The 25109-nt window shown below is 41.2% G+C and overlaps 1 protein-coding gene across 3 annotated transcripts; it reads right to left on the bottom strand.

The window, feature by feature from the left end:
* Positions 1-714: 714 nt before the first annotated feature.
* ap3d1 (adaptor related protein complex 3 subunit delta 1) lies at positions 715-24769 on the bottom strand. Of its 3 annotated transcripts, XM_046390631.1 has the most exons (34): positions 24433-24769; positions 21609-21704; positions 20729-20809; positions 20148-20228; positions 19936-20043; positions 19642-19771; positions 18990-19129; positions 18448-18521; positions 18271-18320; positions 18011-18060; positions 17634-17682; positions 15541-15686; positions 15085-15233; positions 14723-14953; positions 13992-14223; positions 13736-13881; positions 13493-13634; positions 13002-13073; positions 12777-12852; positions 12327-12526; positions 11922-11995; positions 10014-10176; positions 9634-9777; positions 9149-9202; positions 7147-7260; positions 6716-6871; positions 6273-6320; positions 5865-5885; positions 5289-5478; positions 5045-5133; positions 4671-4756; positions 4071-4192; positions 3689-3768; positions 715-3552 (listed from the first exon to the last, which is right to left on the bottom strand). In XM_046390631.1, the coding sequence occupies exons 1-34, from the start codon at positions 24526-24528 to the stop codon at positions 3457-3459; spliced, it is 3786 nt and encodes a 1261-aa protein (XP_046246587.1). In that variant the 5' UTR covers positions 24529-24769; the 3' UTR covers positions 715-3456. The 3 variants fall into 3 exon arrangements, with proteins under 3 accessions (XP_046246587.1, XP_046246590.1, XP_046246588.1); XM_046390634.1 differs by lacking the exon at positions 9149-9202; XM_046390632.1 differs by lacking the exon at positions 5865-5885 and having other exon boundaries at positions 24433-24768.
* Positions 24770-25109: the final 340 nt, after the last annotated feature.

The raw sequence follows: 25109 nt of genomic DNA, 5'->3' as shown, positions 1-25109 counted from the left end.
TTTTTACAGAAAATAAAAAATAAATATTATTGAGGTATTTTTTCTTTTATGTTTTTTTGTTTTTTGTCTTATGTGAATCCATCTTCCGTTGTTTCTCAGGCACTTTAGCTTTAAACGCTGTACCTGAAAAATACCACTGACACCTAATAATTAGCCTATTGTCAAAATGTATAATAAAGATAAATATCTGCTCTTTAATTTGGCAGCTCACAAAGAATACGCCCGATGGACATTTCTCTTACCCTTTGAAAACTGGGCTGCGGGTTGCGAGTGACTTTTATTTTGAAAATCAACACGGAACGTCTTGTCCCGGTTAGTTAACTTGACGGTGATGCTAACCAAAGCTAGCCCCTCTCCTCTTTCGGGTGTTTCTGTCATACGGAAACGATGATCTGCTGAGCGATCTTTAGCTCCCAAGAGATAAGTTATAGTTAGATAAAATAATAAAACTAAAACCTGCCACATTCTCAGCTGAACTTTACTCAACTGAGTTGGTCGCTGTAAGTACAGCGGTCTCGACTACTCCTGCTGTCGTGCAAGGATTTCTGGGAACTGAAGTTCTGGCGATACAGATTCATGAAATGATTAAACAAATGTGTATGTAAAAATACAAATAAAAATACTAGTCACCTGTTGTCTCCTCATAAGCAAAAAAAATATTTTGGCATACGTGGGTGTTTATTGGTTGACTGTAACACACAAAAAAGACTGCAGCAGCTTCTTATAGCATTTATTTTTAATTTGGGTGGGCTTTCTTTAAAGGGAATGTAGATAATTTACGTTGTCCCCTTTAAAACATTTTACATTGTACAGCTTAATAATCAAATATGGAGAAATAAAAAGACAGGACTTTAAGAAAACAGAGTCATATGAGAGTATATTTCAATGTCACAAGCCAAACGTGATAAAATAACTCACTAGAACTGAAACAAAAGAGAATTAAGACAAAAGTGTGTTGCCTCTCAGTACACTGCTTCACGTGGCCTGTTCTACTCAAATTATTACTTGGTGCACCATGCCCTCAGTGACATTACACCAAATAGAACCCCCTTTCTTCCCCTGTGTTTAATAATTTAAAACATTCAATGATATCTTTTTTTTAATAGCCTGAACTTAGATAAAAACACAATACCATCAAAAATAGAGAAGTAAACTTCATTTAAAAAAAAAAAAAAAAGAAAGAAAAAGAAAAAGGACAACCTGGAATGACAAGTTTTCGCTTGTGTACGCATGTCAGTGGAACAGAAAGGTAAATAAAATTGTACATTCCTAATCATGCAATATACAAATTTTAATGAAATAGTATGCACAGGAAAAATGATGAGAATTAGAACAATGTATGATTGGTGGGGTTGTTTTAAGTTTTACTTAACATCAGTCATTTTCAGGGACAGGGAATACGTACATACTTATCTTCTATTGACATTCTTGAAATACAGCTGATCACCTCTGTATTCAGACTCAACTACTGGACAGAAGATCTCATGGAATGATCGACCTGATCTTCAGGTCACAGACATCATTATCATAGTTGTTATCTACAATAGCAGACAGATGTGAAGAGGGCCTTAACCATTATATAGTAAATATGATCAGAGACGCTACCAAGTCAGTTATTATCTTGCTACTACTATGTTAAGTCGTGCTGGACTGGGTAGTGACCTCAGACATGGATGACACAAACTAAAGCATCAAGTACCTCTGTGAGAGCTCTAAGAGGAGGCCATTTCTTTTACAAAATGGCTATTTATGTTCATCATAACATGTCAATAAACAAAAAATGGCAAGGCAGTTTATGAAGGGAAAAGGAACACAGGGGTTCATCTGGGTACATTCCAGCTGGGTCTCAGTCAGCCCGGGTGCAGCTACTGTAATGCAAATGTCAAAGTGGCACAGGCGTAAAGGTTTCACAGGATTTCAAATGAAGAAGGACAGAGTTGCATCCTGCTCTTGACAGAGTGGAGATGCTTTCTTACAGTGGAAGCCATGTTGCCTAATACTGATTGAAAGGGAACCTAAAACCACTCGACTGTCTCTGCTTACAGAGAGAACAACTTCAGCAACCTGATATGCTGCCCGTTTTAAAAATAAAGACAGGTTGATAAGTGTTACTTTGTCGTCCCTTTGCCAATGTTCTGACTTTTTCAGACAAAGGAGGCAGAGCAGTGGTGTAACATGGGCAGTTATGAGGCAAATGAGCACCACAGCCGTTTCATAGAAATAACAGTATCCTTCTTTGTATTACAATATAACATCTTCTATACAACCAATCCATCTCCGAGTTTAAGAGGACACCGATGAAGATGTTACTGGCCTGACAGCAACTGTCCTGTGTTCACTTGTACTCTGGCGCCAGAGTATGACTGAACAGTTTTCGAATACTCCCGTCTTCAAATTGTTCTTTGATTTGTGTGAGGAATGATATGCTGGATGTACTTATTAAACTCATGATGTGCTGGAGTAGGTCAGATTGCACAGCTAAGGCACAGAGTAAAACCATTCATCTACAAATGACTCGTAGTGCTACACAGGGTTTCTGTTGAGCCAAAACTATCAGATCTGCTCTGAGCCTTGCCAAAAGGCAAGTAGGGCAGTGGCTCCGACAGATGTCTAAAACCCATGCCTTATTTGTAGCTTTGGTTTAATCTCTGTACTATTCTCACTACAGTTGACCAGTATCTGGTCTTCTCCAGGCAGCAAGTCAGTGGTGAACGAGCAGGTTCAAATCCCCATTGTTTTCTAGTTGGGACCAGTCAGATCACGTTTTTTTTCCAGGCCTACATCAGACGAGCAGCACACACACTGATGTGTAGTGAGCAGAAAGAAGACGGGTGAGACAAAAGGCGCAGACGGGTTTCAGACAAAAGAAAAGAAAAAAATAACATGACAAAACAATAAACAAGAACAAACCAAAGACAAAAAACCCTTCAACACAGTAAAAACACAATTCAACCATCAACAGCAAAAGTCCAGTTGTCAACATTACATTACATGACTGTCACAGACTGAATTGCCGACAGAGTGGAGGGTGGAGAAGTACACAGGGAAGAGAAAAGGGTGCTGAGCATCCAGAAACAGGAGCTCATTACAGAGTCAGAGTCAGAGGAACAGGGTGAGCTGTTCGGGTTCAAAAACCAGGAAGTAAAAATGAAACTGCGTTGCAGAGTAGACAGCGCATGTAGTCTGTAAAACAAACATCAAGTGTCGGGGAGTGACCACAGAGCTTGGAGTGCAGAGGAACATCAGAGTGTGGGACACTGAAGAAGAAGAAGAAGAAGCAGAAGAAGAAGAAGCAACAGGTACGGGGAAAGAAATCTTGCAAATATGAGGACTAATAAATAGGGCGATACTAGAAGTGCCAGCCGCAGTGTTTTCGTAACATGATTATGCTGTGTTTCAGCAAGACAGTGGGGTGGCATGGAGGGGTCACTGGCACCCTGGGGCTGTCGGGCACAATCAGCACTGAGAGAAGGTCTGCTTGATCTCATCCAGCACATTCCCAAGCAGCGTCGGCTCATCACATTTAGCGTCAATGGACACTGTCTGACCAGACTGGGAGGAGGAGGGAAAGAGACAGAGAGAGACAATATCAAGGTGACAATTTAGAAGTTTTAAAAGTAATAATAATTAGTGGTTATGAAAAACCTAATCACGGAAGATAAGGGCGGAGTTTCACTGGTTCACTCACAGTTTTGACCAGCAGACAGACATGGTGACCCTGGATAGACCTGCTGTACATGGAGGCACAGGAGTCGATCCTCTCCACAACTAATCCAAATAATAAAAAAAAAAAAAACACAACAGTGTCAGCAACACTCTGAATGATTAGCATGTGTTGCAGTTGTTACTCTTAGTTCTTAGTGTTAAGTACGTGGTTTATCACACGATGGCTTATGCAAGTCAATTTCAGCAAAATCTAAACATACTAGATTGACTTTCAAAAACTTAGGGTGGTCATAAATCTTTACTGCATTGCTGAATTCTGTATGTGAAAGCCCTTTATCATCTGGTATCATTTTAGGACAAAAGTCTATCATTGACCAATGGTGTGTGGCCAGGTGTGTATGTACCAGAGAAATGGTGGTGGAAGCAGATCCTAGCCAGCAGGTGGTGAAAGGGCATGTTGACTCCCTCCAGTCTGACAGAGCTGCCCTTCAGGTCGCCCGACTCCAGCAGCTTTGCAAACGCATCACTGGCCAAACAAAACAACAAAAACTTGACTAAAAAATGACAAATCAAAGACAACTCAACAGCCAAATTTAATTAAATTTAATTAAATTTACTGCAGATATTTATAGCCCTCAGATGGTAAAATTTTTAAGGTTTTGGTGACTGATCCTCTGGTGCATTCAATCATAAATTTCTAATTTTACCCAGAGAATATAAAAAAATCTAATGGGTAAACTGACATGAAATATACTGAACCTACTCATGCTGCCTAGTGGACGGGACATTTTGTAGTACCATCCTTAGGCTAAACTGTCAATACTCCCACTTTACATAAAACAAATTCTAATAAGCATTTCTATGAGAAATTCTTGGTCCTAAGGGGAAAAACCAGTGAGACTGTAATGTCTATTTGAAGAGTATAATGATTGTCAGTATGCAGTTTTTCCCAGTTTTATAGTGTGGGGCGGAGGCTGTTTCAGATGGAAACTTAACACACCAACCTGTAACAAGGAGTAGTGATCAGGTAGGAGGTGCAGGTAAAGTGCAGTTTGAAGTCCAGTTTCTCATGAGTGGATGAGTCCTCATTCTGTGAGAACACAACAAAAGATATAAATAATCAGTCACGTATCCTGGTGCTTGACTGACTGTCTTTTGGCCTGCAGACATGTAGAGAGATTTAGGTAAAGGTTTAGTTACCAAAAAAGAACCTGGTAAGTCATTTTCAGTTCATAAATGAAGTCAACAAAATGGGAACAAATAATCCAAATAAAAACCAGCCATTCTGGTTTATGTTTGATAAATCGAAGATGGACAGCAGATAAATAGCAGATACAAAAAAGAAAATTAGTTAATATGTGCATATTTCAATACAGACCTTTACTATGAAGGTGAGGGTTCCTTTCAGCTTCTGGGGCATTACGATGCTCTGCACAGTGAAGACAAATCGCGCCTCATTGGACACCCCTGAAGGAAAAAAGTGAGGTTAGAAAAAGATCTGTAAATCTCAGTGTCTTCAAAACAAAAGCTACTTTGCTGATGTATGTATGACACAACACATAATACAAAAAGCCGTATGCTGTATGTGTGTACTGTTTAAGGAAATTAACTTCACCACTGACCAGGTGGAAGTTGGAAAGGAACGGTGAGGCCGTCGTGTGGACCCGATCCCTCTGGCCTGTGCAGCTTGGAGTTGAGAGAGTCCAGGACGTTGAACTCCATGGATTTGAGGAAGCTGTCACACTTATTTTCAAATATAACAGACACCACCACCTGACTGCCATCCTGCAGGTTTCCCTGGATGTCATACACCTTAGTGGGAAGGGAAAAGAAAATTATTTTTTATTATTAAATACATTTATTTGCACCCAGAAATACTGTTGAGAAGGGATGTCTACATCTCCTTTACAAAACTGAGCTAAGATTAGAGAGGGCGTACACAGTAAACCAAACAAATCTGATTCACAAATCCAACACCAAAGCACACATCAGTGTTTCCAAGAAAGCAGGCTGAGCACAAGGAGAAAGTCACAAGGACAGAATCATTCTTAGAAACTGATGCCACACTGCTGTGCTGCAGAAACATTAACGCAGTCTGCCTCAGAGGCCAGTCTGTGAAGAGCAACAAGAACAGAGAGAAACACATCGAGAAAAGAGATTTAATAATGTTCTGTCACTGACAGAACTTTAACCAGTACCTCATCAGCATCCTCCATCATCTTTAAAGAGAGGGAGAGAAAAGGAGAGAGCTGCACACATTGTTTTGTACTGCTACTGCTGTCTCATAACTTTTGCATTACTGTCTCCCATATTTAATGGCCAAAACATAAACATTAGCAAGGTCTTTGCCATATTTGTGTACATAGAAGTGTAAAAGTGAAAGAATCTGCTCACTGTTAAGGGAAAATTCTGTTTGATCCATCTAATTTTTGGTTATAACATCTTGCTTATTCATTTTATTGCAAAGACATGGCAACATATGTCGTCAATCAGATGATCGGACATGCTTGTCTTTTTCATTAACCAGACAAGAGCGTGCGTTGTAATAAAAAGAATTTTCAGAACACTGTAGTTAAAGAAGAAGCATTTCAACTGCCATCACTCACCATCTTGATATAAGAGTTCTCAGCCAGCAGGCAGTAATTGGACATGGGCTGAAAGGAGAGAAGAGCTCAGGTCAGATGAGGCATTCTCTGTCACTCAGTATGCTAACTAGGCAACAGGAGCTGGCTCTACCTAGTTGATGCATTACAAGTAAGGGTGGATGTGTATGTGTGAGTCTGCAGCAGTCAGGAGATTTAAACAGTGGAGCTTAAAAGGCACAGATCAGAATGATAACATATGTTGCCTACATTCAGCATCGAATTATTTCTGAACTTAAGATCAGTGACTTGTGTGTTGCCGTAAAACGGCGAGATTAAGTCAAGATAAATATACTAAATGATACAATGATGCTACTTTATCAGTACATAAAATAAAGACATGCGTAATCTATGCTCTGTGCGTGTGCTTCACACTTCTGGCTGAGGTCGGGCTGTTAAACACTGACCGGCAGAGGCTCTTCCTCTTCCACAGTGCCATTCTGCACAGACTCCTCTCCACCTACATCACCGTGGTGATGATGGTGATGATGCTTCTTCTTCTTTTTCTTCTCCTTCTCTTCCTTCTCTTTTTTCTGCTTCTTCTTCTTGTGTTTGGAGGACTTCTTATCATTGAAAACCCACAAGGAAGATGGAGACAATTTATTAGACATTCAAGGAGGGTGAAAACTGAATTGGTAATGAAACATGACTACTGGTAGAAATGTTCCTCCAGAGACCACATAAGAACTGGCAGGTCTCTGGTACATCATTTACACAAACTTGTGGAAATACGAGCTGCCAATGTGCTGTATCCTGTCAGGTCACTGCGAACTGGAATCTCAAGCACTGCAGCCAGACTTTCTACTTGGTAATTATCGCATCATCAGTGGTGACTCACAGTCTCCTCCATCTCAGTGTCTTTGGGCTCGTCAGGCTCGGAGTCTGGCTCTGCGCCAGAGGCTGCCTCAGGCACGGGGGCTGCTTCTGCTGCTGCTGCTACTGTTGTTGCTTCCTGTTCACACAGACACACCACCAAAAAAAACACACAGAGGTATTAGCAGTAAGCAGCCATAGCATGCAACAAACAGAGAAGTGTTTGCCATTTCTGTGTCTATAGAGATAAGTGAAGTTATTGAGTTCACTCAGTCATTCATTAAAGGTTATTCATGATCAGCTCCAAACTACTGAACTCTGTGATGTCACTTTTCATATAACTGATTTCTTAGACCATGAAGAGCTGTACACGTAACAAAACCAGCCAAGTGAGCCGGAACGAAATAAGAGCCTGTCTGAAAAACCAGCAAGTTTGTCTTTTTTTGCTCCAAGGTTCACTGTACTAACCAGTCACACTAACTGCTGCTAACAGAATAAAAGAGCCTGATTTACAGAAACCTACTGACCGACTACATATGCTATTGCAGAATCCCAATAAGTCAAATTCTGACCTGCTATTCCAGTGTGACAGCCAATACAAAAACAAGTGCACCACATAGACATGTCAAGGAATGTCTTTGAGAAGTCATGTTTATTGGTCAGAAGTGTCTTTAATTTGGGGCTGAAAGTAGGCATTTAAAAAGCAATTTCCTCAGAATCAAAGGTAGAATGGTTTGCAGACGTGTTTTGGCTAAACAAAGTCTGTGCTAAATGTCAAATGTGAAAAGTTATCTTGTATGGTTAAAGGAACAGTGTGACATTTTGAGAAAATATGCTAATTCATGTTAATAGCCAGTTCAATATGGAGCTGAAGTTATCACTTCATGAGCTTAGCTTAGCATAAAGACTGCAAACGGGGCAACAGCTTGCGCAGCTCTGTCCAAAGGCGACATACTACATTTAATGGCAAACTTCTTTGATAAAAATGTCTTTTTGTGTCATTACTAAAAGGTAAATAAAGGCATTTTTTGTAATTTTGGGAATAACTAGGTGAAAGCAGGTCACAGGTGTCCAGTGAAGTTTTCATCTAAACACAAAAATTATGTTTACATTCAGTTTTTGCCACCATGAGGTCAAATTTGAGGTCTAACAAACACTGAATTTCTCTTCTAAAAAATATATCTGCAAAGCGGATTTTTAAAAAATATTTTAAAAACTGAATTCTTCACATCAGCGTTTAGGAGCTGGCAGCCTTCTTCACGGTTTTCACCAGGGCTTTCCTAAGTTACCATAGCCAACTTTTTATTAACAGAATAGCTTGAAATTTGGGTACTGTGCTGCCCCACGGACTCACTGATTAAAAACACTGCTGCATATCGGCAAAAATTCCATGGTTTGCTTTTATTCTGCCCTCCTTCTAGGCTTTTTTGTAAATCATGTCTGTTTGTCTGTGTACAGTTGTGACACTCAAAAGGTCAAACTCAAACAAAGACAAGCACAACCCCACATGTGACCATGGAGGAGGCAGTCAGAGAACACATGTGGTGATGACAGGAACAAAAGGGAATCTCAGACAGCCTCAGCTCACTTGTCACCAACACCACCACAACAACTCTGACCCCAAGACCGACACAACATCCAGTGAGCAAAACAAATGCTAAGGAAGAGAACCATTAGCAACCAACACAACCGTAGCACTGTGAGACATATATGCACATTCTCTGTACACAGACATACGTACACACATGCTAGAAAACATAGGAAGGCTGGTGAATGCAAGAGGAAAGTGTTATGTGACCTGTGAAAGAGAGGAAGCCGTGTCAAGAAGGTGTGAGAAATGTTAAAAAAAAAAACAAGTGATCCAAATCAGGAAGGAACAGGTTGAGAACATACGGTGAAAACCAACATGTGAGGCAGATCAATAAAATATGGGAGTTTTCAAAGAAAGATGCATAAACTGGAGAAATGAAGGAAGGAAAGAGGGAGAAAGAGAGAGAGAGAGAGATGGGGAGAGGGGACAACTCAACCTGGGTGTTAGAGGGCACTGGAGCGTTTGAGAGCCAGAAATCCAGATCCGAAACCTAGAAGAGGGAGGGAGGGAGAGCAGTGCGAGGAGGTGAGAGGGGTGAGGGCCAAACAGGTTCTGTATCTTTCTACTATTCATGAAAATGGATACAGAGATTACACTGTTCTATTTCATGAATAAATCAAGTATTTGGCAAGAGACCGCACAGTCAGCTACTAGGAAACTGATACTTGATCACTAAAGCTGATTGAAAGACAGGCTGGGAAAAAGCAATGGGAGCGCTGAGTCAGTGAAAATGATTAAAGGTATTTGTTTCCATGTAAACCTCTTAGCAGAAATTGTAGACTACATATAACGATATTTTAAAAACATTTTTCATCAGGAATATTACATCAGGTTATTTCAACCGGATCAAATCAGATCTCGGATATAAACTCTGTTGCCAGGTAGGAAACAGTCTCGCTCCACCCTTTTGTAAGGACATACCTCAGCACTGGTGGAGGTGGGCGGTGCAGCCACCTCATTGGTTTCTTCTGACTGGACCACAGGCTCGTCTTCTGGAACCCCAAGAAGATCCTCCCCTTTTTCCTCGTGTTTGTGTTTCTTCTTTTTCTTCTCATCTTTGCTCTTCTGCAAAAACAAGAAGATAAATTCAGCTGTGTGTCACAAATTACCCTTTAGCCTCATCATGTCATAATGGCTGACTTGACCTTGTTGTTTTCCCCTCGCTCACACCACTCCTTACATCTGATTTACTGCTTTTTTTTCCTGCTATTTTCACCAACTTGACAGAATGCGGTGATTGTGGTTTTCAGGCAGAAAAGGATCATAATCCCGCTGTGAAAAGGACATGTTATCCTCCTCACCTTTCTATCCCTGTCTTTATCCTTCTTCTTCTTGTCACTCTTTTCTTTGCTGCTCTTCTTCTTGGGCTCCTGAGAGGCGCCGTCTCCATCTTCTGTTGGGCTTTTTGAAGCCTCTGCTGAACGGTGTGACCTGACTGGTAGCTTCTCACTGTCTGCAAGTGGTCTGCACAAAACAAAAATGCACAAATACACATTTGATTCTGTTTAGAGGAGAATTGCTGACGTGATTATGGTCCACCTCGAGATGGTGCCATCATCTGAAAAATATTTTAGAGCTTTTTTCCCATAGTAAGTACCAATCCATCAGAAAAGGCAGACCAGAGTGCAGCAAACCACTGTATTCAGGCACATGTTCTGCACTGTGCAGCAGCCAAGTCTCATTCAAAGCAGTGAGGTAAGCCATTCCTTCAACTGAGCTAGAACAACAGGGAATTTGCATAGTTTGATAAATAGCACCAATAAATTCCTACATATTTTACTGATAAAACTTGTCAAGTTTGTTTTCCTAGGCCTGACCCTTCAAAGCAATAATGACATGCACTGCAGCCCCCTGCTGGTTATTCTCGATAAGGACACAATATCTATTGTTAGCCCTGTTCGGGGAAATTATGCTCATACAGTTTAATCTGTCTTTACTATCAGATAAGCTTTACTTTGTTTTCAAGATGCAATGGAAATGCATTATTTTACACTTGTACTGCAGACGCCTTGTGATTATAAACTGTAGAAAACAAAACCTTGTATGTATATGTAACTATGTCTAAACTAAAACAAACTTTTAAATTGCTAGAGTTGTTGCCTTTGTTTTCAGTGAAAGAAAGCTATGACATACAACTGCATGCTGTGCAGACTCTTTCCTCCACACGTTTACAATACATCCTGTATAATCTCTGCACTTCAATTATTTAGTCTAAATCCTAAAATGTATACAATTCAAATGATTTAATGATTTGAATGATAGCACTAGTCTAAAAGGCACAAGTGCTTGTTACTCCACGAGGGCAGACAAGGACTTAAAAAACACATAAGAACTGGAAGGTAATGTGAGTCTACCAAATACAACTGAGGAGAATCTGGGAAATATGGGCAAAAACTTGTGCTATCTAACCCCCGGGGTTTCCTGAGAGCATATTGATGCTGATGATCTCTTCCATCAGACACTAATGTCAAAATGCTTTAAGGAACCTATTCCAGGAAGACAGATGGTAAAGGATTAAGTCCTGAGAAAATCAGCAGCAGCCAGTTCGAAATCTTATTTCTATCAAACTGTATAACTCTGAACACAGATCTCTCTTTTAAAAGAGAAACTGTCCTCCGAACAGAGAAATCACAGAACAGTTTGTTCAGAAACGGGGTGATATGCTGCTGATATTGTCAAGATTATGGAAACAGGGTAAGAGAAAAGAGATACTGGATATTATACTAAGCTACAATTAACCATGAATACTGAAAATACAGGGAAAGAAGAGCAAAAAGAGGAAGCAGGTACTGCAAACTCTGAACGAGGAAAGAAAGGAAAGCTATGTTAGTGAAAGGAGCAAGCCAGCTATTCAGAGAGACAGAAAGAGAAAGAGGCAATCCATGTACATTCGGAGCACAGGCCCGGTGGTTGGGGTGCTACTCACCTTCGCCCAGCTGTTTCCACCAAACTGCCCACACAAAGAGGCAGTAAATGGGTGTGTGTAAGCATAGAAAAAGGGAAGCAGAAAGCAGAACGCCATGAGAAGGAGTGAGAGGGGGGGAAAGGGCCGAATCACATCAGCTGTGACACTACTGCTTGCAAGAAAGAAATCATCCAGATTTAAACAAATGGTTGATTAGCTCAGTCAGATATATATAATGATGGGTTTCAGAAATTAACATCATGTGTTCAAATCAAGAGTTAAGTTTACTCAAGAGCAGACTCACTTGTCCAGATCGATGTCCAGGGCTTTATGAGGGTCATTGGGGTCTTTGTCATCATCGTCACTGGGTAAGGCATTCTGAAGTAAAAAGAAAGTGACATCAGTACAACACAGTGAATAACTTTCTAAATAAATCCATATACAAAACACACAAAATGTTAAGGGATCTGTTGAGATATTGACTTCCAGTCTCAGTCTTCTCAGAGCTGAGAATCCAATAAGTAATATGAGCAATGTATTAGTAATAAGAAGTAATATGTAAACTGCATTATAATTCAGAGAGGAAAATGGCTCTTCTCTTTCACCTTTTTAAAAGATGTATCAAAGCTAATCCACCCTGTGTCTGTTTTGGCATATATTCCCTATCCCTTTGTTCCCTTTCAAACTCATTGTGATAGCTCTAGCATACCTCTGGCATCTCCTCGGTAACAATGTCAACCATGTGCGCAGGCGTGATGTCCTCCTCGCTCTCTGGGCCTGAATCATGTTTCTTCCCTCGTCCGCTGCGTTTTTCTTTCCTCTTCTTCTTCTCCTTCTTCTTCTTCTCTGCTCTCTCTTTCTGCCGACGCTCCTCCTCCAGTTTAACGTACTGGTCAGACATGGGCAGTCCTATGGGATAGTGGAAAAGCAACAAGTTTATTGTCAAAGGTTAATAATTGGACAAACAAGGTAAGAACAGAGGAAGAGAAATGAGGAAAAAATATTACATTATTTTAAACCTGAACCATGACTGTGTCTAAATTATATTATACCATGATCTCTATTATGGCAGGCAGTGTAGTGATGTGAGTTAATTTGATCTCAGCATAAAATGAGTAAAAGGAGCGTTTTGTGGTCGTGTTAAAACTGTGCGTCTCACCTGGGACTTTAAGAGGCACGCTGAGGTCAATCTGCACGACTGGGATGTGCTCCACTCCTGTGGTTTCCTGGTACACCTACAGAAAGGAGACGTTCATTTAAAAGGATATGTACTTAATACACAAGTTCAACTACGTGTATTCTATACACTGTAATGATTACATCAGGTTTTAAACAGGATCAACCAGAGACATGTTCTCTGTTCATTATGACTGATTCAACAGACCTTCTGAGAGGATGGTGAGGCCTTGATGTAGAATGGGTTGTTGGCTTGCTCCTGCTTTCTGGCTTCTCTTCTCTGGGAGTTTTGGGGGGAGGGGGGAAACAATTGCACAAATTAATCAATAAGAGTGGAGCTTACCTGAGTTATAGCATGAAACAGGAATCAAATTGGAGGACAGATTTACATTAGAGCTCAAAAGTCAATATTGTTTTGAAGGGCTGCATGACTATTTTTTGACTGAAATCACCTTTATGTCCAATTTGTGCATCTTATATGAATTTCTTGTAAAATGTCAGTGGCAAGCAGTGAATTAAGATGACACTACAACACACAATTTCACGCATAAAAACTATTAATAAGCTTCTTCTCCAAACATTTTATTTTTATGATATGATAAAAAAGGGATACATGTTTTATTTACTATACCTGTAGAGCATATTTAAATCTATACTGCTTGTTAAATTCAGTAATGTTTCAATCAACAACCAGCTCACCCTGGCCAGCTCCTTCTCGTCCACCTCTGTGTGACGGGGGCGAGAGTGTTTGGGCTCCTCCTTGGCAAATATAGCCTTGGGCTGCTCATCCTCAGACTCGCTCTCAGATGGAGGCTCATTGATCCAGGCATCCAAGTCCAGACTACACAAACAAACTCAGTTAAACTTCAGTGGTGAACAAATGCTGTGGGTTTACAGTCTCGTCAAACTTTCTGAGAATTTCATTTTAATGAGCCGACTCACCCTTCGGGAACAGGCACTTTCTTCTGTGCCTTGGGGGCTACAGGGTTCAGTTCTCCAGCAAACAGAGCACTGACCTCCTCTGCTACCTCTATATCCTTCTGTTGGAGTTTCTGGATATACTTGACCAGCTGCAGAATGCAAGATGCCTGAGAACATGACAGAAAGCGAGGCAGAGAAGAAGATTATCAGTTACTTGTCAGATCTGTATGTAGCAGGTAACTTTGTGGGGTATATAATGCCCAGCGTAATGTTTTACCCTCTCCTGCACTTCCAGGTTGGCGCTCTGGACAAACAGCGGCAGCCGGTCTATCATTAGCTGGCTGGTTTCCTGTGCTGCTGTGCTGTCTGTGTTCCCCTCCTGGCTCTTCAGCACTGTGGCAAAAAGCTTAGCTGCGTTCTGCACATACACTGCCTGGATGTGGCCTGGTAGGGTGGCCACCTTAGGTCGCAGCATGGCCTCTAGTGTCTGCATCGGGTTCTCCAGGTGTCTAAGAGGAGAAGGAGAATTCCAGACAATTCTTTATAAAAGGGAACCCAATGAAAGCAACCTGTTTTTTACTTCTCACATGCAAAAGATAACAGAAGTGTCACTGAGTCCAATTGGAGAACCAGATTAGCACTGCTCTGTGTGTAAAGAAAACAAAAGTGTCAATCATAAGTCAGGTTAGGCTGCCAAGGCTAAGAGTACTTTGTACATGGATGACGAAAGAGAAAGAAAACACAGAAGTGCCGGCGGAAGTATTTCAAACAAGCTGTCAGTCATTTCCCTATGGCTGCATCCCATAACCCCAGGGAACAAGGGTTATGGGATATCTTGTTACTGACAGAGTACATGAAACTGTTAGACTGGACTGCTGAATTACTTCACGTTTAACTTTTAAAAAATTGTTGAAAAGTGGTGTCACTCTCTTATGCTCATGTATTAAACTTCTATCAGCTTATGCCAGTGTTTGGAAATGCAACTCCAGATGAAATAAATCAACGCACTCTGAGAATTCACCACAGATCCAAGCTGCAGCATACAACACTTCACAGATGCCCATTCGCTGCATGTTGCCTGTCAACAGGTGGGCGTTGTCCAGCAGAGTTGCCATCTGGGCAACAGCAAAGCCCCGGATGGCTTTGACCCGAATAGCCACATCGAGCATCTGGGAGGCAATGAGGTGGCCATGTCGAGTGCCCTCTAATCGGGTCAGCTCCACAAGGATACTGATGTACCTGTCAGGCAGATATGAAGAGGCACAAGTGAAATGTGTTCATACAGTGAAAAATAACCTCAAACAAAGTTTAAGATTATGGAGTGAAGTAGAGGACGATGCTGATGCGGACTAACTGGCTGTGAGACTAACCATTCAAAGTTGGTGATGTACTGGTAGTTGCTCTGGCTGCAGATGTCGATGATCTTGGTGAGCAGTTCATCTCTGTAGGTGGTTCCTTCTGCTTTGTCCACATGCAGCATCAGTTTCTTTACAATCTCCATCAAGTTCTTTTTGGATACCTGGGAGAGCAGACATCAGGTCAACAACTGGCAAATTAGATGCATGAAAATAAAAAAAATATTTTTCCTCTGAGGCAGGAGGAGAGAGAGAACATCTTTAAAGAGAAATATGAACTATGTAACAGAATAACAGAATATCACACAACCATTTGTTACAAAGAATGGTGGTAATTTTTCTAAAAATCTGAGTAATCAACAATACTTAAACTGAAAATTAACTGAAAAATGACAAAACAAACAAACAAAACAACAATAACAACATAAAAAAAAACATTAACGTGTAAAAAGAAATGTCTTTGCTTCATACCATGCCATAGAGCAGGTCCAGAGCTCTCAGGCGGATGGACTCATCTTTGTCATCCAAACACTGGAGAATGAGGTCCTTGTGAGACTGCACCGACTTGGGATGAGTCTTCAGGATCTTTGACATAGCCAGCAAGCCCAGGTACTTCACTACAGAAACAAACACACACACATGGCCTCAGCACACAAAACATACATGCATCCGGAGCTCTCAGGATATTATCAAGTAAAGCTACATTTACATCCATTTTGAGTCGTTTGATATTATTCTCTGTGCTAACAACAGAGTTTGTCTTTATGATATTTTCTTATACTGGTTGCTAGTATTTAATAAGTTGACAATTCTTGTTTGATTGTGATACAATCATATTTGCGTGCAGAAAAAGTATATTCAGTTTATACTACACAACAACTAGTCACTCTGTAAGGTTTAGGTGAATTGATATAGAAAATACTTGTATTTACTTATATGTAAATACAATACAAACACACTTCTGGTGTTTTAATTTCTACAGAATTATCTATAAAAATATGAAAAAAATGTAGAAATGAAACAAACTAAACCTTACAAAGGAAAGAAACACAAAACATACAGAACAACGGAAAGGACACACAAACACTTACACAATACAACACACAAACACTGGACACAGTAGTTTTGTTTTGCTTTATCCTCATATCCCCAGCAGACTTTCCTACACACCAAAAAGATTTTTAAAGGGTCTGGAATCTGCTGAGTCATGACAATCAGTCAATCATCTAAGGAGACAAATGCCTCTCAGGTTCTTGGATCAATTAGCGTGTACATGTGTGTGCTAGTGACCTTGATGTAAGGCAGCACTGGTCACTGCAGTAAGTGAATACATTGCAGAAATGACCGTGCACATGGCCTTGATGCAGCTGTAGGAGACTCAGCCTCTGCATCAACCTCTACTACAGAAAGGTGACAGCAGCCGCTTAAATGCAACTTTCTCTCAGTGACAAAGGCATAAGTGAAGATTTCCATCAATCTCTTTCAGGGATTATTCCTAGTCATTAGAAACATGGGGGCAGCCGTGGCCTAGAGGTTGGAGAAGCGGCTTGTGATCGGAGGGTCACCGGTTCGATTCCCCCACTGGACGGGCAGGAAAAATTTGGGTGTGGTGGAGTGATTAATGCGAAAAATACTCCCCCCCTCTATTAGCCGGCTGATGTGCCCTTGAGCAAGGCACTTAACCCCCCAATATGCTCCCCGGGCGCCTGATGCTGCCCACTGCTCCTGTGTGTGTTTCACTGCATGTAATTTGCCGGGTGTTGCATGTGTGTGTTCAACTAAGGATGGGTCAAATGCAGAAGACGAATTCAGTGTGTGTATGTAAAAATATATATACTGCCAATAAAGTTGATTCTTCTTCTTCTTCTTCTTCTTCTTCTTAAAAAAACATGTTAAAAATTGAGTTCAAGCGTAGACAATCAGTGCAAGAGTGGAACAAAATCTGTTGCATCTGGTGTTTGAGAACACACAGTTATCTAAAAACAGTGAGCTAATGGTAATCGATTTTCCTGTTATAGCAGACCGCAATAGATCTGATGCAGTTAGAATTATACTGCATGCTTGTCATTCAATCCATTTCATTTGAACTTCAATGTATTACATATTTTGCTTCTATAAAATATTTGATAGAATTCCAACATGGCCTCTTAATTCTTCATTCAGAGATTTTAATGGACTTTACTTATATGTCTATCTCTGACTGAGGACCAATAAGAGATATGGAGAAAGGATAAACAAAACCTAAAACCACAGGTTCACAGTCTGCTCTATGACCATCAGAGGTCTGAAGTCTACTCTACACAGAAACACTATCTATGTATGGATGCCCAGATAACTCGAATGGCAGACTGAAGCCACAATTCCAGGATAAGTCCACCGTAAATTGTTCACTTCCTGTGCCTGGTATTCTAAGCAGGCCACCTAATTGAGAGTGGGAAAGTCATAATGTTCGAGTTATCCAGAGTCAGGGGGTCTACGTTGTTGTCGTCTAAAAGGGAGGACTGTTCCAGAAACACGCAGACAATGAGAAAATGACACACTGCAGGCATTGACAGAGGGCTCACAGTTCTGGTCCGAGTCTTCTATCAGGATTCGCAGTTTCTGCACACAGAGCTGAGAAAGAGAGAAAGAGTGTAAGGAGAGAGAGAGGGGGAGAAAGGGGACAAGTGCGAGAGCTATCAACATCACTGCAAACTCTCACCAGCTTCAGTTAAGTCATAATGGAAGACAAGAAGAAGCAAGAGTGGGGGAAATGAGTCCTATATTTGATGGTACAAAATGATTTTCCATGCATTTTTTTGACATTCACAAGGACTGATGGAAAGGAAATAAAATTTTTATGAGTGTTGCTGGCCTGTCTGATAGTTGCTGTGTCTCTGGTGAAAGCATGCAGTGTGGTTCAACTGGAGTGCAGATGGAAGAGTGGACCTCAGAGGCTTACCTGGATACTAGCACTGTGGTTCGGCATCCCAGAGGACAAAGAAATCAACACTGCAGAGCAGGACAAAGAATCGATTAGATCTCACTGTGAACTAAACATTCTGTGACAAGAAAAAAAAACCTTTTGAGATGTGGACTGACTATATATATATACTTATATAACTTCACATTTGAAAGTCTAGTGATAGTGTTAACTCCTATACCAAATGCACATTAAGAAGAATGAGACCGCTACATGGCACACAGGGTTCCAGCACTGACCTGCAATCACAGTGTTGACACATTCATACAGCAGAGACATGGCAGAGGTACTGTGAGAGAGGAGAACAGGGTGAGAAACAGAGAGAAAGTGCTTCATGATTATTATTGACCTCCCTGTCAGATCGAACCACTTGCATAGTCTGTGGAAAAGTTTAGAAAGGTAAGATTTCATCTCACCTGTGGATAAGGTTTGTCAGAGGTTCAATCAGCTTTTTCCCCAGCCGTGGCTCCAGTGGTGTGAGTGCACCAAACTGGAAAACAAACACAAAGATTACCAAAATTTAAATATCTCCCCCCATCAGAATTTACACTTTTCTAAAACTGAAACTATTCTTGATCCTCGACTCTCCTATTTGTTCACAATCACCGATGGATTCAATGTGTTATATTGTGAAACTGTGGCCCAAATGCAAGAGAAGGAATGTGAAATTCTGTTCACATAAATATAACTGCTGAGTGCAACCAGTCATGTGACTTCAGTGCATGTTGGTCAACTGAGGTTGGAGCCGGTAGAGGAACAAGTATCAATTCCTCTTTCTTGATGGATTTATCCCTGTATGATCGGTGCAGTGCTGGGAGTGTCAAACGTGTCTAGTTGGTGCACTGAATACATTATGTTTCCATGGGAAGTGGAGGATGGTACATAATGCTATGTAAAACCAAATGTAAATTTTCTACAGCAATTCCACAACTCTTAATGGCAGCTCCTCTACACTTACCAGCTTTATGATCTTAATGAGAACCCAGTTATTAGTAGAAGAAGTCATAAGTTTAAAGAAGAGTGGGGCCAGAGACAGGTAGTTCTTGGGATTTCTCCGAGCCAGCTCACAGATGACATTTACTGCTGCAGACTGGACACCTTAAGAAGGGAAAACAGATCAGACAGGAAGAAAAAGATAAAAAAAACAAAAAAAAACTAATCAGAATAAATGGGCAAAACATAGTTCTTTAGACGTGACCAAAACTTTAAAGCTGTGGTTTGTGTTTATTGGGTTAGGTTGAATCAAGTATGGCTTAAAAAAACAATGATGTGCAATAATAAATCAGTATAACACAGGCTTTCATTAATGGATCTTAGTGAGACTCAGACTAGTAAATAGACTCATGGACATACAGTAAGTAAAAGGGATACTACTGGGCAGTCCTAGTTACATGCCATAAGGTCAGATAAAATGTCCTAAGAGATGCTTATACTCGTGCAACAAAAATATTCCTGTGAGCTGTTGAATATTCCCAAACAAAAGGCGGCAGTATCACAAATACGCCTTCCTTAATCTCATATTCTTGGTTGCTGAATAATTCACAGGGTTCAGGTGACGCCTGCTTCCAGGAATGCCAGCTGAGAGTACCATGCGGTGTCTCTCCTAATACCTGGATCTGGGTCCTCCAGTTTCTCCTTGAGCCTGGGGAAAGCGGGCCGCAGGGACTCTGGGTACTTCAGGAACACCTTGTACATGATCAATACCGCTTTCTTTCTGATGTAGGGCTTAGTGTGGGACATCTATGGTGGAAAAATGAAAGAGAACAGACACACTTGGAATATCAGATCTTCTTGACAGCAATGATCTGAGGTAAAGATCCAAGAGATGGGAAAACAGTGTTGCAAAAAATAACTAAAGAGTGGTCCTTGTTGGTAAACCTCTTGACATTTTCTCTACAACTCACCAGTGTCATAATGTCATTGGCGAGGTCCCGAGCCAAGTCAGGGGTCACGAAACAAGAGAGGCCTGTGAGGGCAACGCCTGTGTCATACTGGTTGGGACTGCTTAGATCCTGGGAAAGAAAAAGGTAAAAGTGCGAACAGTCCGTAAGACAGAAAAGGTTGGCTGTGGGATAAATAACAGTCATGGACAGCACAGAGCAAGAAGATCTCTGACCTTTCGGATCTGATTGGTTGTCAGCATGATGACATCAGTGCTCTCGTGAAAGCACTGCGAGGCCGCCAGGTAGCCAATCCTCTGTAGGAAGAGGAGCAAGCAGAAAGAATAAAATGCTGTGTACATGCTTCAAGATGCAAGCTTAATTTAACTGCCATTATAAAACACAAAACTTTATAACAAAACTCCAGTTGCAGTTCCCTAAGCGACACACAAAAACATTATAAACCAATGAATAAATAATCAAGTTATAAAAATACAGTTCATCTTTCAGTACAACGCCATTATTACAAACATTCATCAAACTACAGCAGTTCCATGGAAATTTTATCGATGCAACACAGAGGATCTGCTGTGACAATTACTTGTGCTATTTTTGTGTGAGTATCTAAGTGGAGAGATTACCCTTAATTCTACAAAAAAAGGACAGTTTGTGAGCCTGATTGCACCTGAAGAGTAATTTCCTGGTAAGTCTACACCTTGGTGTACACCTCAGTCATAACCTCATACCCCTTAACCCAGAGAGTGACCTGGCTGAATGTTTTGCATTTCTAAGAATTCTCACTGTGTTTCATTTGTACCTTGTATGTGAACTTTGAGGAGCTCATGACTTCAACGATGTTGAACGCGGCCCAGCTGACATCATAGCCCAGCATCTGAAGCTGTAATGCAGAAAACCAAAGAGACAGAGAGAGAGGTGGGTGAATTAAACGAGCAAAGTAGCTTTAAGCTGTCCCCATGGTACACAAAGAGGCCAGATGATTTGAGCTGAAAGCTCTCAAACTGAGCACGGATGCCAATTGCATCAAACCGTCTGAACCTAAATGTCTGTATGTATGCCCAGGCTATAAATAGAAAGAGTGCTTTCATCTAAACAGAAATTGTAAACTGTTCTCAATAAGTCTCAGCTGCTGGCTATCATGCTATGTAGTGTCATCAGCTGTAAAATAAAACATGTATGTGCAGCCTTGTTATTGTTTTGAAGAAGGAAAAAAAAACATAAATGTCTTCTGATAACTTCTATTTGGCCCTGATGAAGCCTTGAGCAGAGAGACAATAGGCTTTGATTCAGCTTGATGCTCTTTGAATAGAAAAGATAATATACAAAGAGCAAGGTCTGTGTGCAGTTCTCTTCTACAGTTATCGGCCAGCTAGAATTTGCCACTGTGTACAAGTCAACAACAATATGCCACACTTGCTGAGTATAAAACTGTTCTGAGCATATTGGAAAACACTAAATTCAATGCTATTTTAAAAGAAAAGACACTCAATAGCTTACTGAGTTTACAACACAATATATAAGAACATATTTCTTATCTATTATCCTGCTCATGCTTATAGGAATAAAGAGACTCACTAGTCGTTTACACCAGGAGCCATACAATGATGGTGTCTGAATGTGTATTGGTTCCTCTGCATCAAGCAGAAGTGACAGACAGAGTCAGTGCTGAGATATCTTACATAGGTGAGCTTGCAGACGGCATTGGCTTTGACGGCGATGTTGTCCTGCTTGAGCTCCTGTTTGATCTCATCGATGCATGTGGAGATGTACTTGGCCTGAGGGCAGACAAAGGAGAGGACAAACAACAGAAAGCAGATCAGATTAGGTGGAGTGATATTCAGAGTGGAAGCCTGCTACCAAGCACAAGGAACAAGCTGGTCTGTCAGTTGTTTCTATTCAAGACATCAGCCAGCAGAGCTGCAGCCTTAATGCTTGCTTTACAAGTCCCAAGTCAAGACAAGCCAGACAAGTCTTCAGCCTTATCAAGTGATAATACCAGGCTTCATCTCTTAATATTCTTCTGACATCAGGCTTCAACTCTGAGCTTTAAATTACACAAAATGGTGTGAAAGTTCAAAGATTCCAGGTCAGAACACGAACTGTCCACGCTTACAGAGCAAAAACATGAGCAAATCTTTAACAATATCACTCTAATTATTAATTCAGTTGCTAAACACAGGTTATTTTATGCAAGTCATAATGTAATGGGTGACTCTAAAGCTCTCCCATCCTGTAAATCAAATTAACAAATGGGCATTTCCAGGAACCTCATGCCTGAATGAATGAGTGGAAAAAAGTAGCTGCTCTTCTGACCCCTGCTATATTCCACTAGATCTGCTCAAATACAGATAGCAGGAGGTACATTTCATTCAACAGAGGAGGACAAGCTCAGTTGGACCTCTAGACAGAGTAATCTGCCAAATACTTTTCAGAGGAGCAATCCTGCAAAACAAACACATGCACATATAGCTTTGCAGGGCATGAGAGTGTGCTGGTCATGTGTGTGCAGTCATGAGACAGCACAGTGACAGGAGGAGGTGGGGGGGCTGAGTTCTGCTGCTGCTCCTGTGGCTAGCAGGGCTGGAGGGCAAGCAGGGAGGGATTCAAGACACGATCACTAGACACACACATAGCGCCTCTCCATCCCATTTGTTTTCAGTGACCAATTCATAACCCATCGAAATAACTAAAACAGTTGTCAAAGAGCCAACAAAGACAATCTTTCAGCCACTAACGCAGACTGAGCTACAGATAAACTCAAACGGTCTGTATTTTCTGAACAACAATTGAGTAAGCTGAAGCTAGCTAGCTCCAACATCAAACAGTTGTCAGTTATAAATAGGCCTTAATTGTTACTGGTAATCTCACAAAATTACACTTTGGACATCTTCACACCTCTCTTCAATATGAATGCTTTAGAAAAGGTGTGGGTGGGAGAGAGAATGAATGAACTGTGCAAAGACTCAACACACAGGCGAAAAATAAATATAGAGTGCATGGGAAACTGTGGGCTGGCCAGGAAAAAGTCAACACACACTCAGGTGCGCACGCTCACTTGAGCACAAAAGTACACACACACACACACAGGGCGTGCGTATTAATATTTCAGCAAACTGTCCACTGTTGACTGGGCAACCACCATCTTATCTAGGCTGGCCAGGTTGGGTTACCACTGGTGAAAAACCTAGCCCATACATTGAAACAAGAGATCAAGGATTGATAGTCTCAAACAATACAGCTGGTCTTCATTTCCAAAAACTTTAAGAAACAAATACAGATGACATAAAATACAAGTAAAAAGTGAATATAGCTGATTAGATCTACTAGTTTAGCTCCAGTTGGGAAACTGGTTTTCTGATGTGATAGTGAGCAGGACAAATCTGTCACGGTGGGAAAGAATCCAAATCTAAAAGCTGCCCTCTGCTCCCACACGTCACCCCTACATTTCACACCTGCCCTACAGCTCTGGACAGGTGTGCACAGCACTGCAGCTCAGGAACCCTGCCTCACACCCACCACATCTTACTACAGAGCATTTTTACAGCATTTACAACAACATTTTTACAGAAAAAAGGCTGGACACAGAGAAGAACAGACTGATGAAGACGGAAACGTGGCTGCCCCCCATCCCACCCTTCTCCCACTTCAGATCTGGTGCTGTGATGATCTTGTCATCACCCACAGACCTGTGACAGGAATGACATCACCTTCAATCACTGAGGGGACGTACAAAACGAGCTACTGGCTGACTCATTTCACATGATTTGCAAGTTTATATAAGATGTTATGTTGCTATGAAGACCCAGAAGGGTCATATCTGCATGCAATGAACCAAACAGACAAGCTAGGCCTTTTTCAGGCACTGTCCATGCCATGAGAGCAACACAGCATCCCTTCAGCAGTCGACTGACTCTGGTGTCCTCAACTCAAATAAATGACAAATATCACTGAAGACTTCTTGATACTCTCCCCAAATTAATCGGTAAGTAACGGCCAGTACCTGATAGGTGGCTGCCGAATGATAAGGGTGTTCATATTATCAGTTGTGAGCCTTTGATATGATCTCTGACATGCTTTTAATCCCCTGGGTAAAATGTGCTAATCTATCGAGCTGCTTCCTCTAAATGGTCAGTTAGCAGGTTAGCTAGCTGTCAGTAACACACACTAAGCCTCTTTTCTTAAAAACATGACATATAACGTGAATACAAAGTTAGCACCAGTGTACATTCCCTAGAGCGTTATTGTGCAAACGCTAAATGAGCAGTCGGCTACCCTGGCCGCTGAAAACGACTGTTTTTGTGTAACTGTTAGCTAGCGGGTGAGATGACTGAGCTTGACGGTAACATTAGCTGTCCGGTCTATCTAACGTTAATTCACCTAGCGCTAGCTATTAACGTTAGCTAGCTAGTCTACGATGACGGTAATGGCAATATGTATTGACTTAAAAACATCAATGAATGTGAGGTTAAAAATGTTCCAGGTGACAGTGTTTGCTCGCTTTACCTCATCTTCCTTGTGATTCCTAATGCCACGTACTAAATCCTGTAGATTTTTATCGAACATCCGATCGATGCTCCCTTTGACAATCTTCAAAGCCATGTCTGTCTGTGACTTGTACCGCTTCTGTCCTGCGGGACCAAGCGCCTTCCAGAGGTCTAGTGGGTGCTAACCGACCCTCTAGACTGTGTCTCATCCACCCGGGACCGAGTGTGCAGGATCCGCTGCTGTTTACCAAGCCCGGGCAGATGAAGTTGAGGCCAGACGGGGCGTCCTATGCTGTGCAGAGACGCTGGCAATGGATCACTGTAGGAAATGGCTGACAAAATGGCGTCTAAAGTCAGCTGACTTGAATATTATGCGAGATTCTCATATGGGAATCAGTGGAATTAAAGGTCTAGTCCCCAGTTAAAAGCAGTACACTGTTTTATGACACTGCCATTTTGCAAATACAACAAACTTTCTTAAATTGTAAAAGACAATGTCAGTGTGAAGGTTCGTGCTATAATTCCTTATAATATCGATAACTTATGTGAAGCCCAATCAGATTTCTGCCAGTCACAACCCTATAGTGATGTCAGAGGAACATAGAAGGTTGACTATCAATTTGGTACTAGAAACCCACAAATAGGTTTTAGGGAAATAAACCTAAGCCTAAAACATTTTCACATGTGCAGCAAATG

The sequence above is a fragment of the Scatophagus argus genome, chromosome 6 (assembly GCF_020382885.2).
Source record: "Scatophagus argus isolate fScaArg1 chromosome 6, fScaArg1.pri, whole genome shotgun sequence".
In the NCBI taxonomy this organism is placed as follows: domain Eukaryota; kingdom Metazoa; phylum Chordata; class Actinopteri; family Scatophagidae; genus Scatophagus; species Scatophagus argus.
The sequence above is the reverse complement of the archived record's forward strand: the minus strand, read 5'-3'. Positions and strand labels throughout refer to the sequence as shown.

What these genes read in the sequence shown, in the direction of transcription:
- ap3d1 (XM_046390631.1), bottom strand. Translation starts at nt 24,528, where the DNA reads ATGGCTTTGAAGATTGTCAAAGGGAGCATCGATCGGATGTTCGATAAA. An exon ending in CTGGACATCGATCTGGACAA is followed by an intron (nt 10,177 to 11,921) that starts GTGAGTCTGCTC and finishes TGTTTTGTGCAG; the next exon opens with ACCACTTGCAGACAGTGAGA. An exon ending in CCACCTCCACCAGTGCTGAG is followed by an intron (nt 9,203 to 9,633) that starts GTATGTCCTTAC and finishes TCCCTCTTCTAG; the next exon opens with GTTTCGGATCTGGATTTCTG.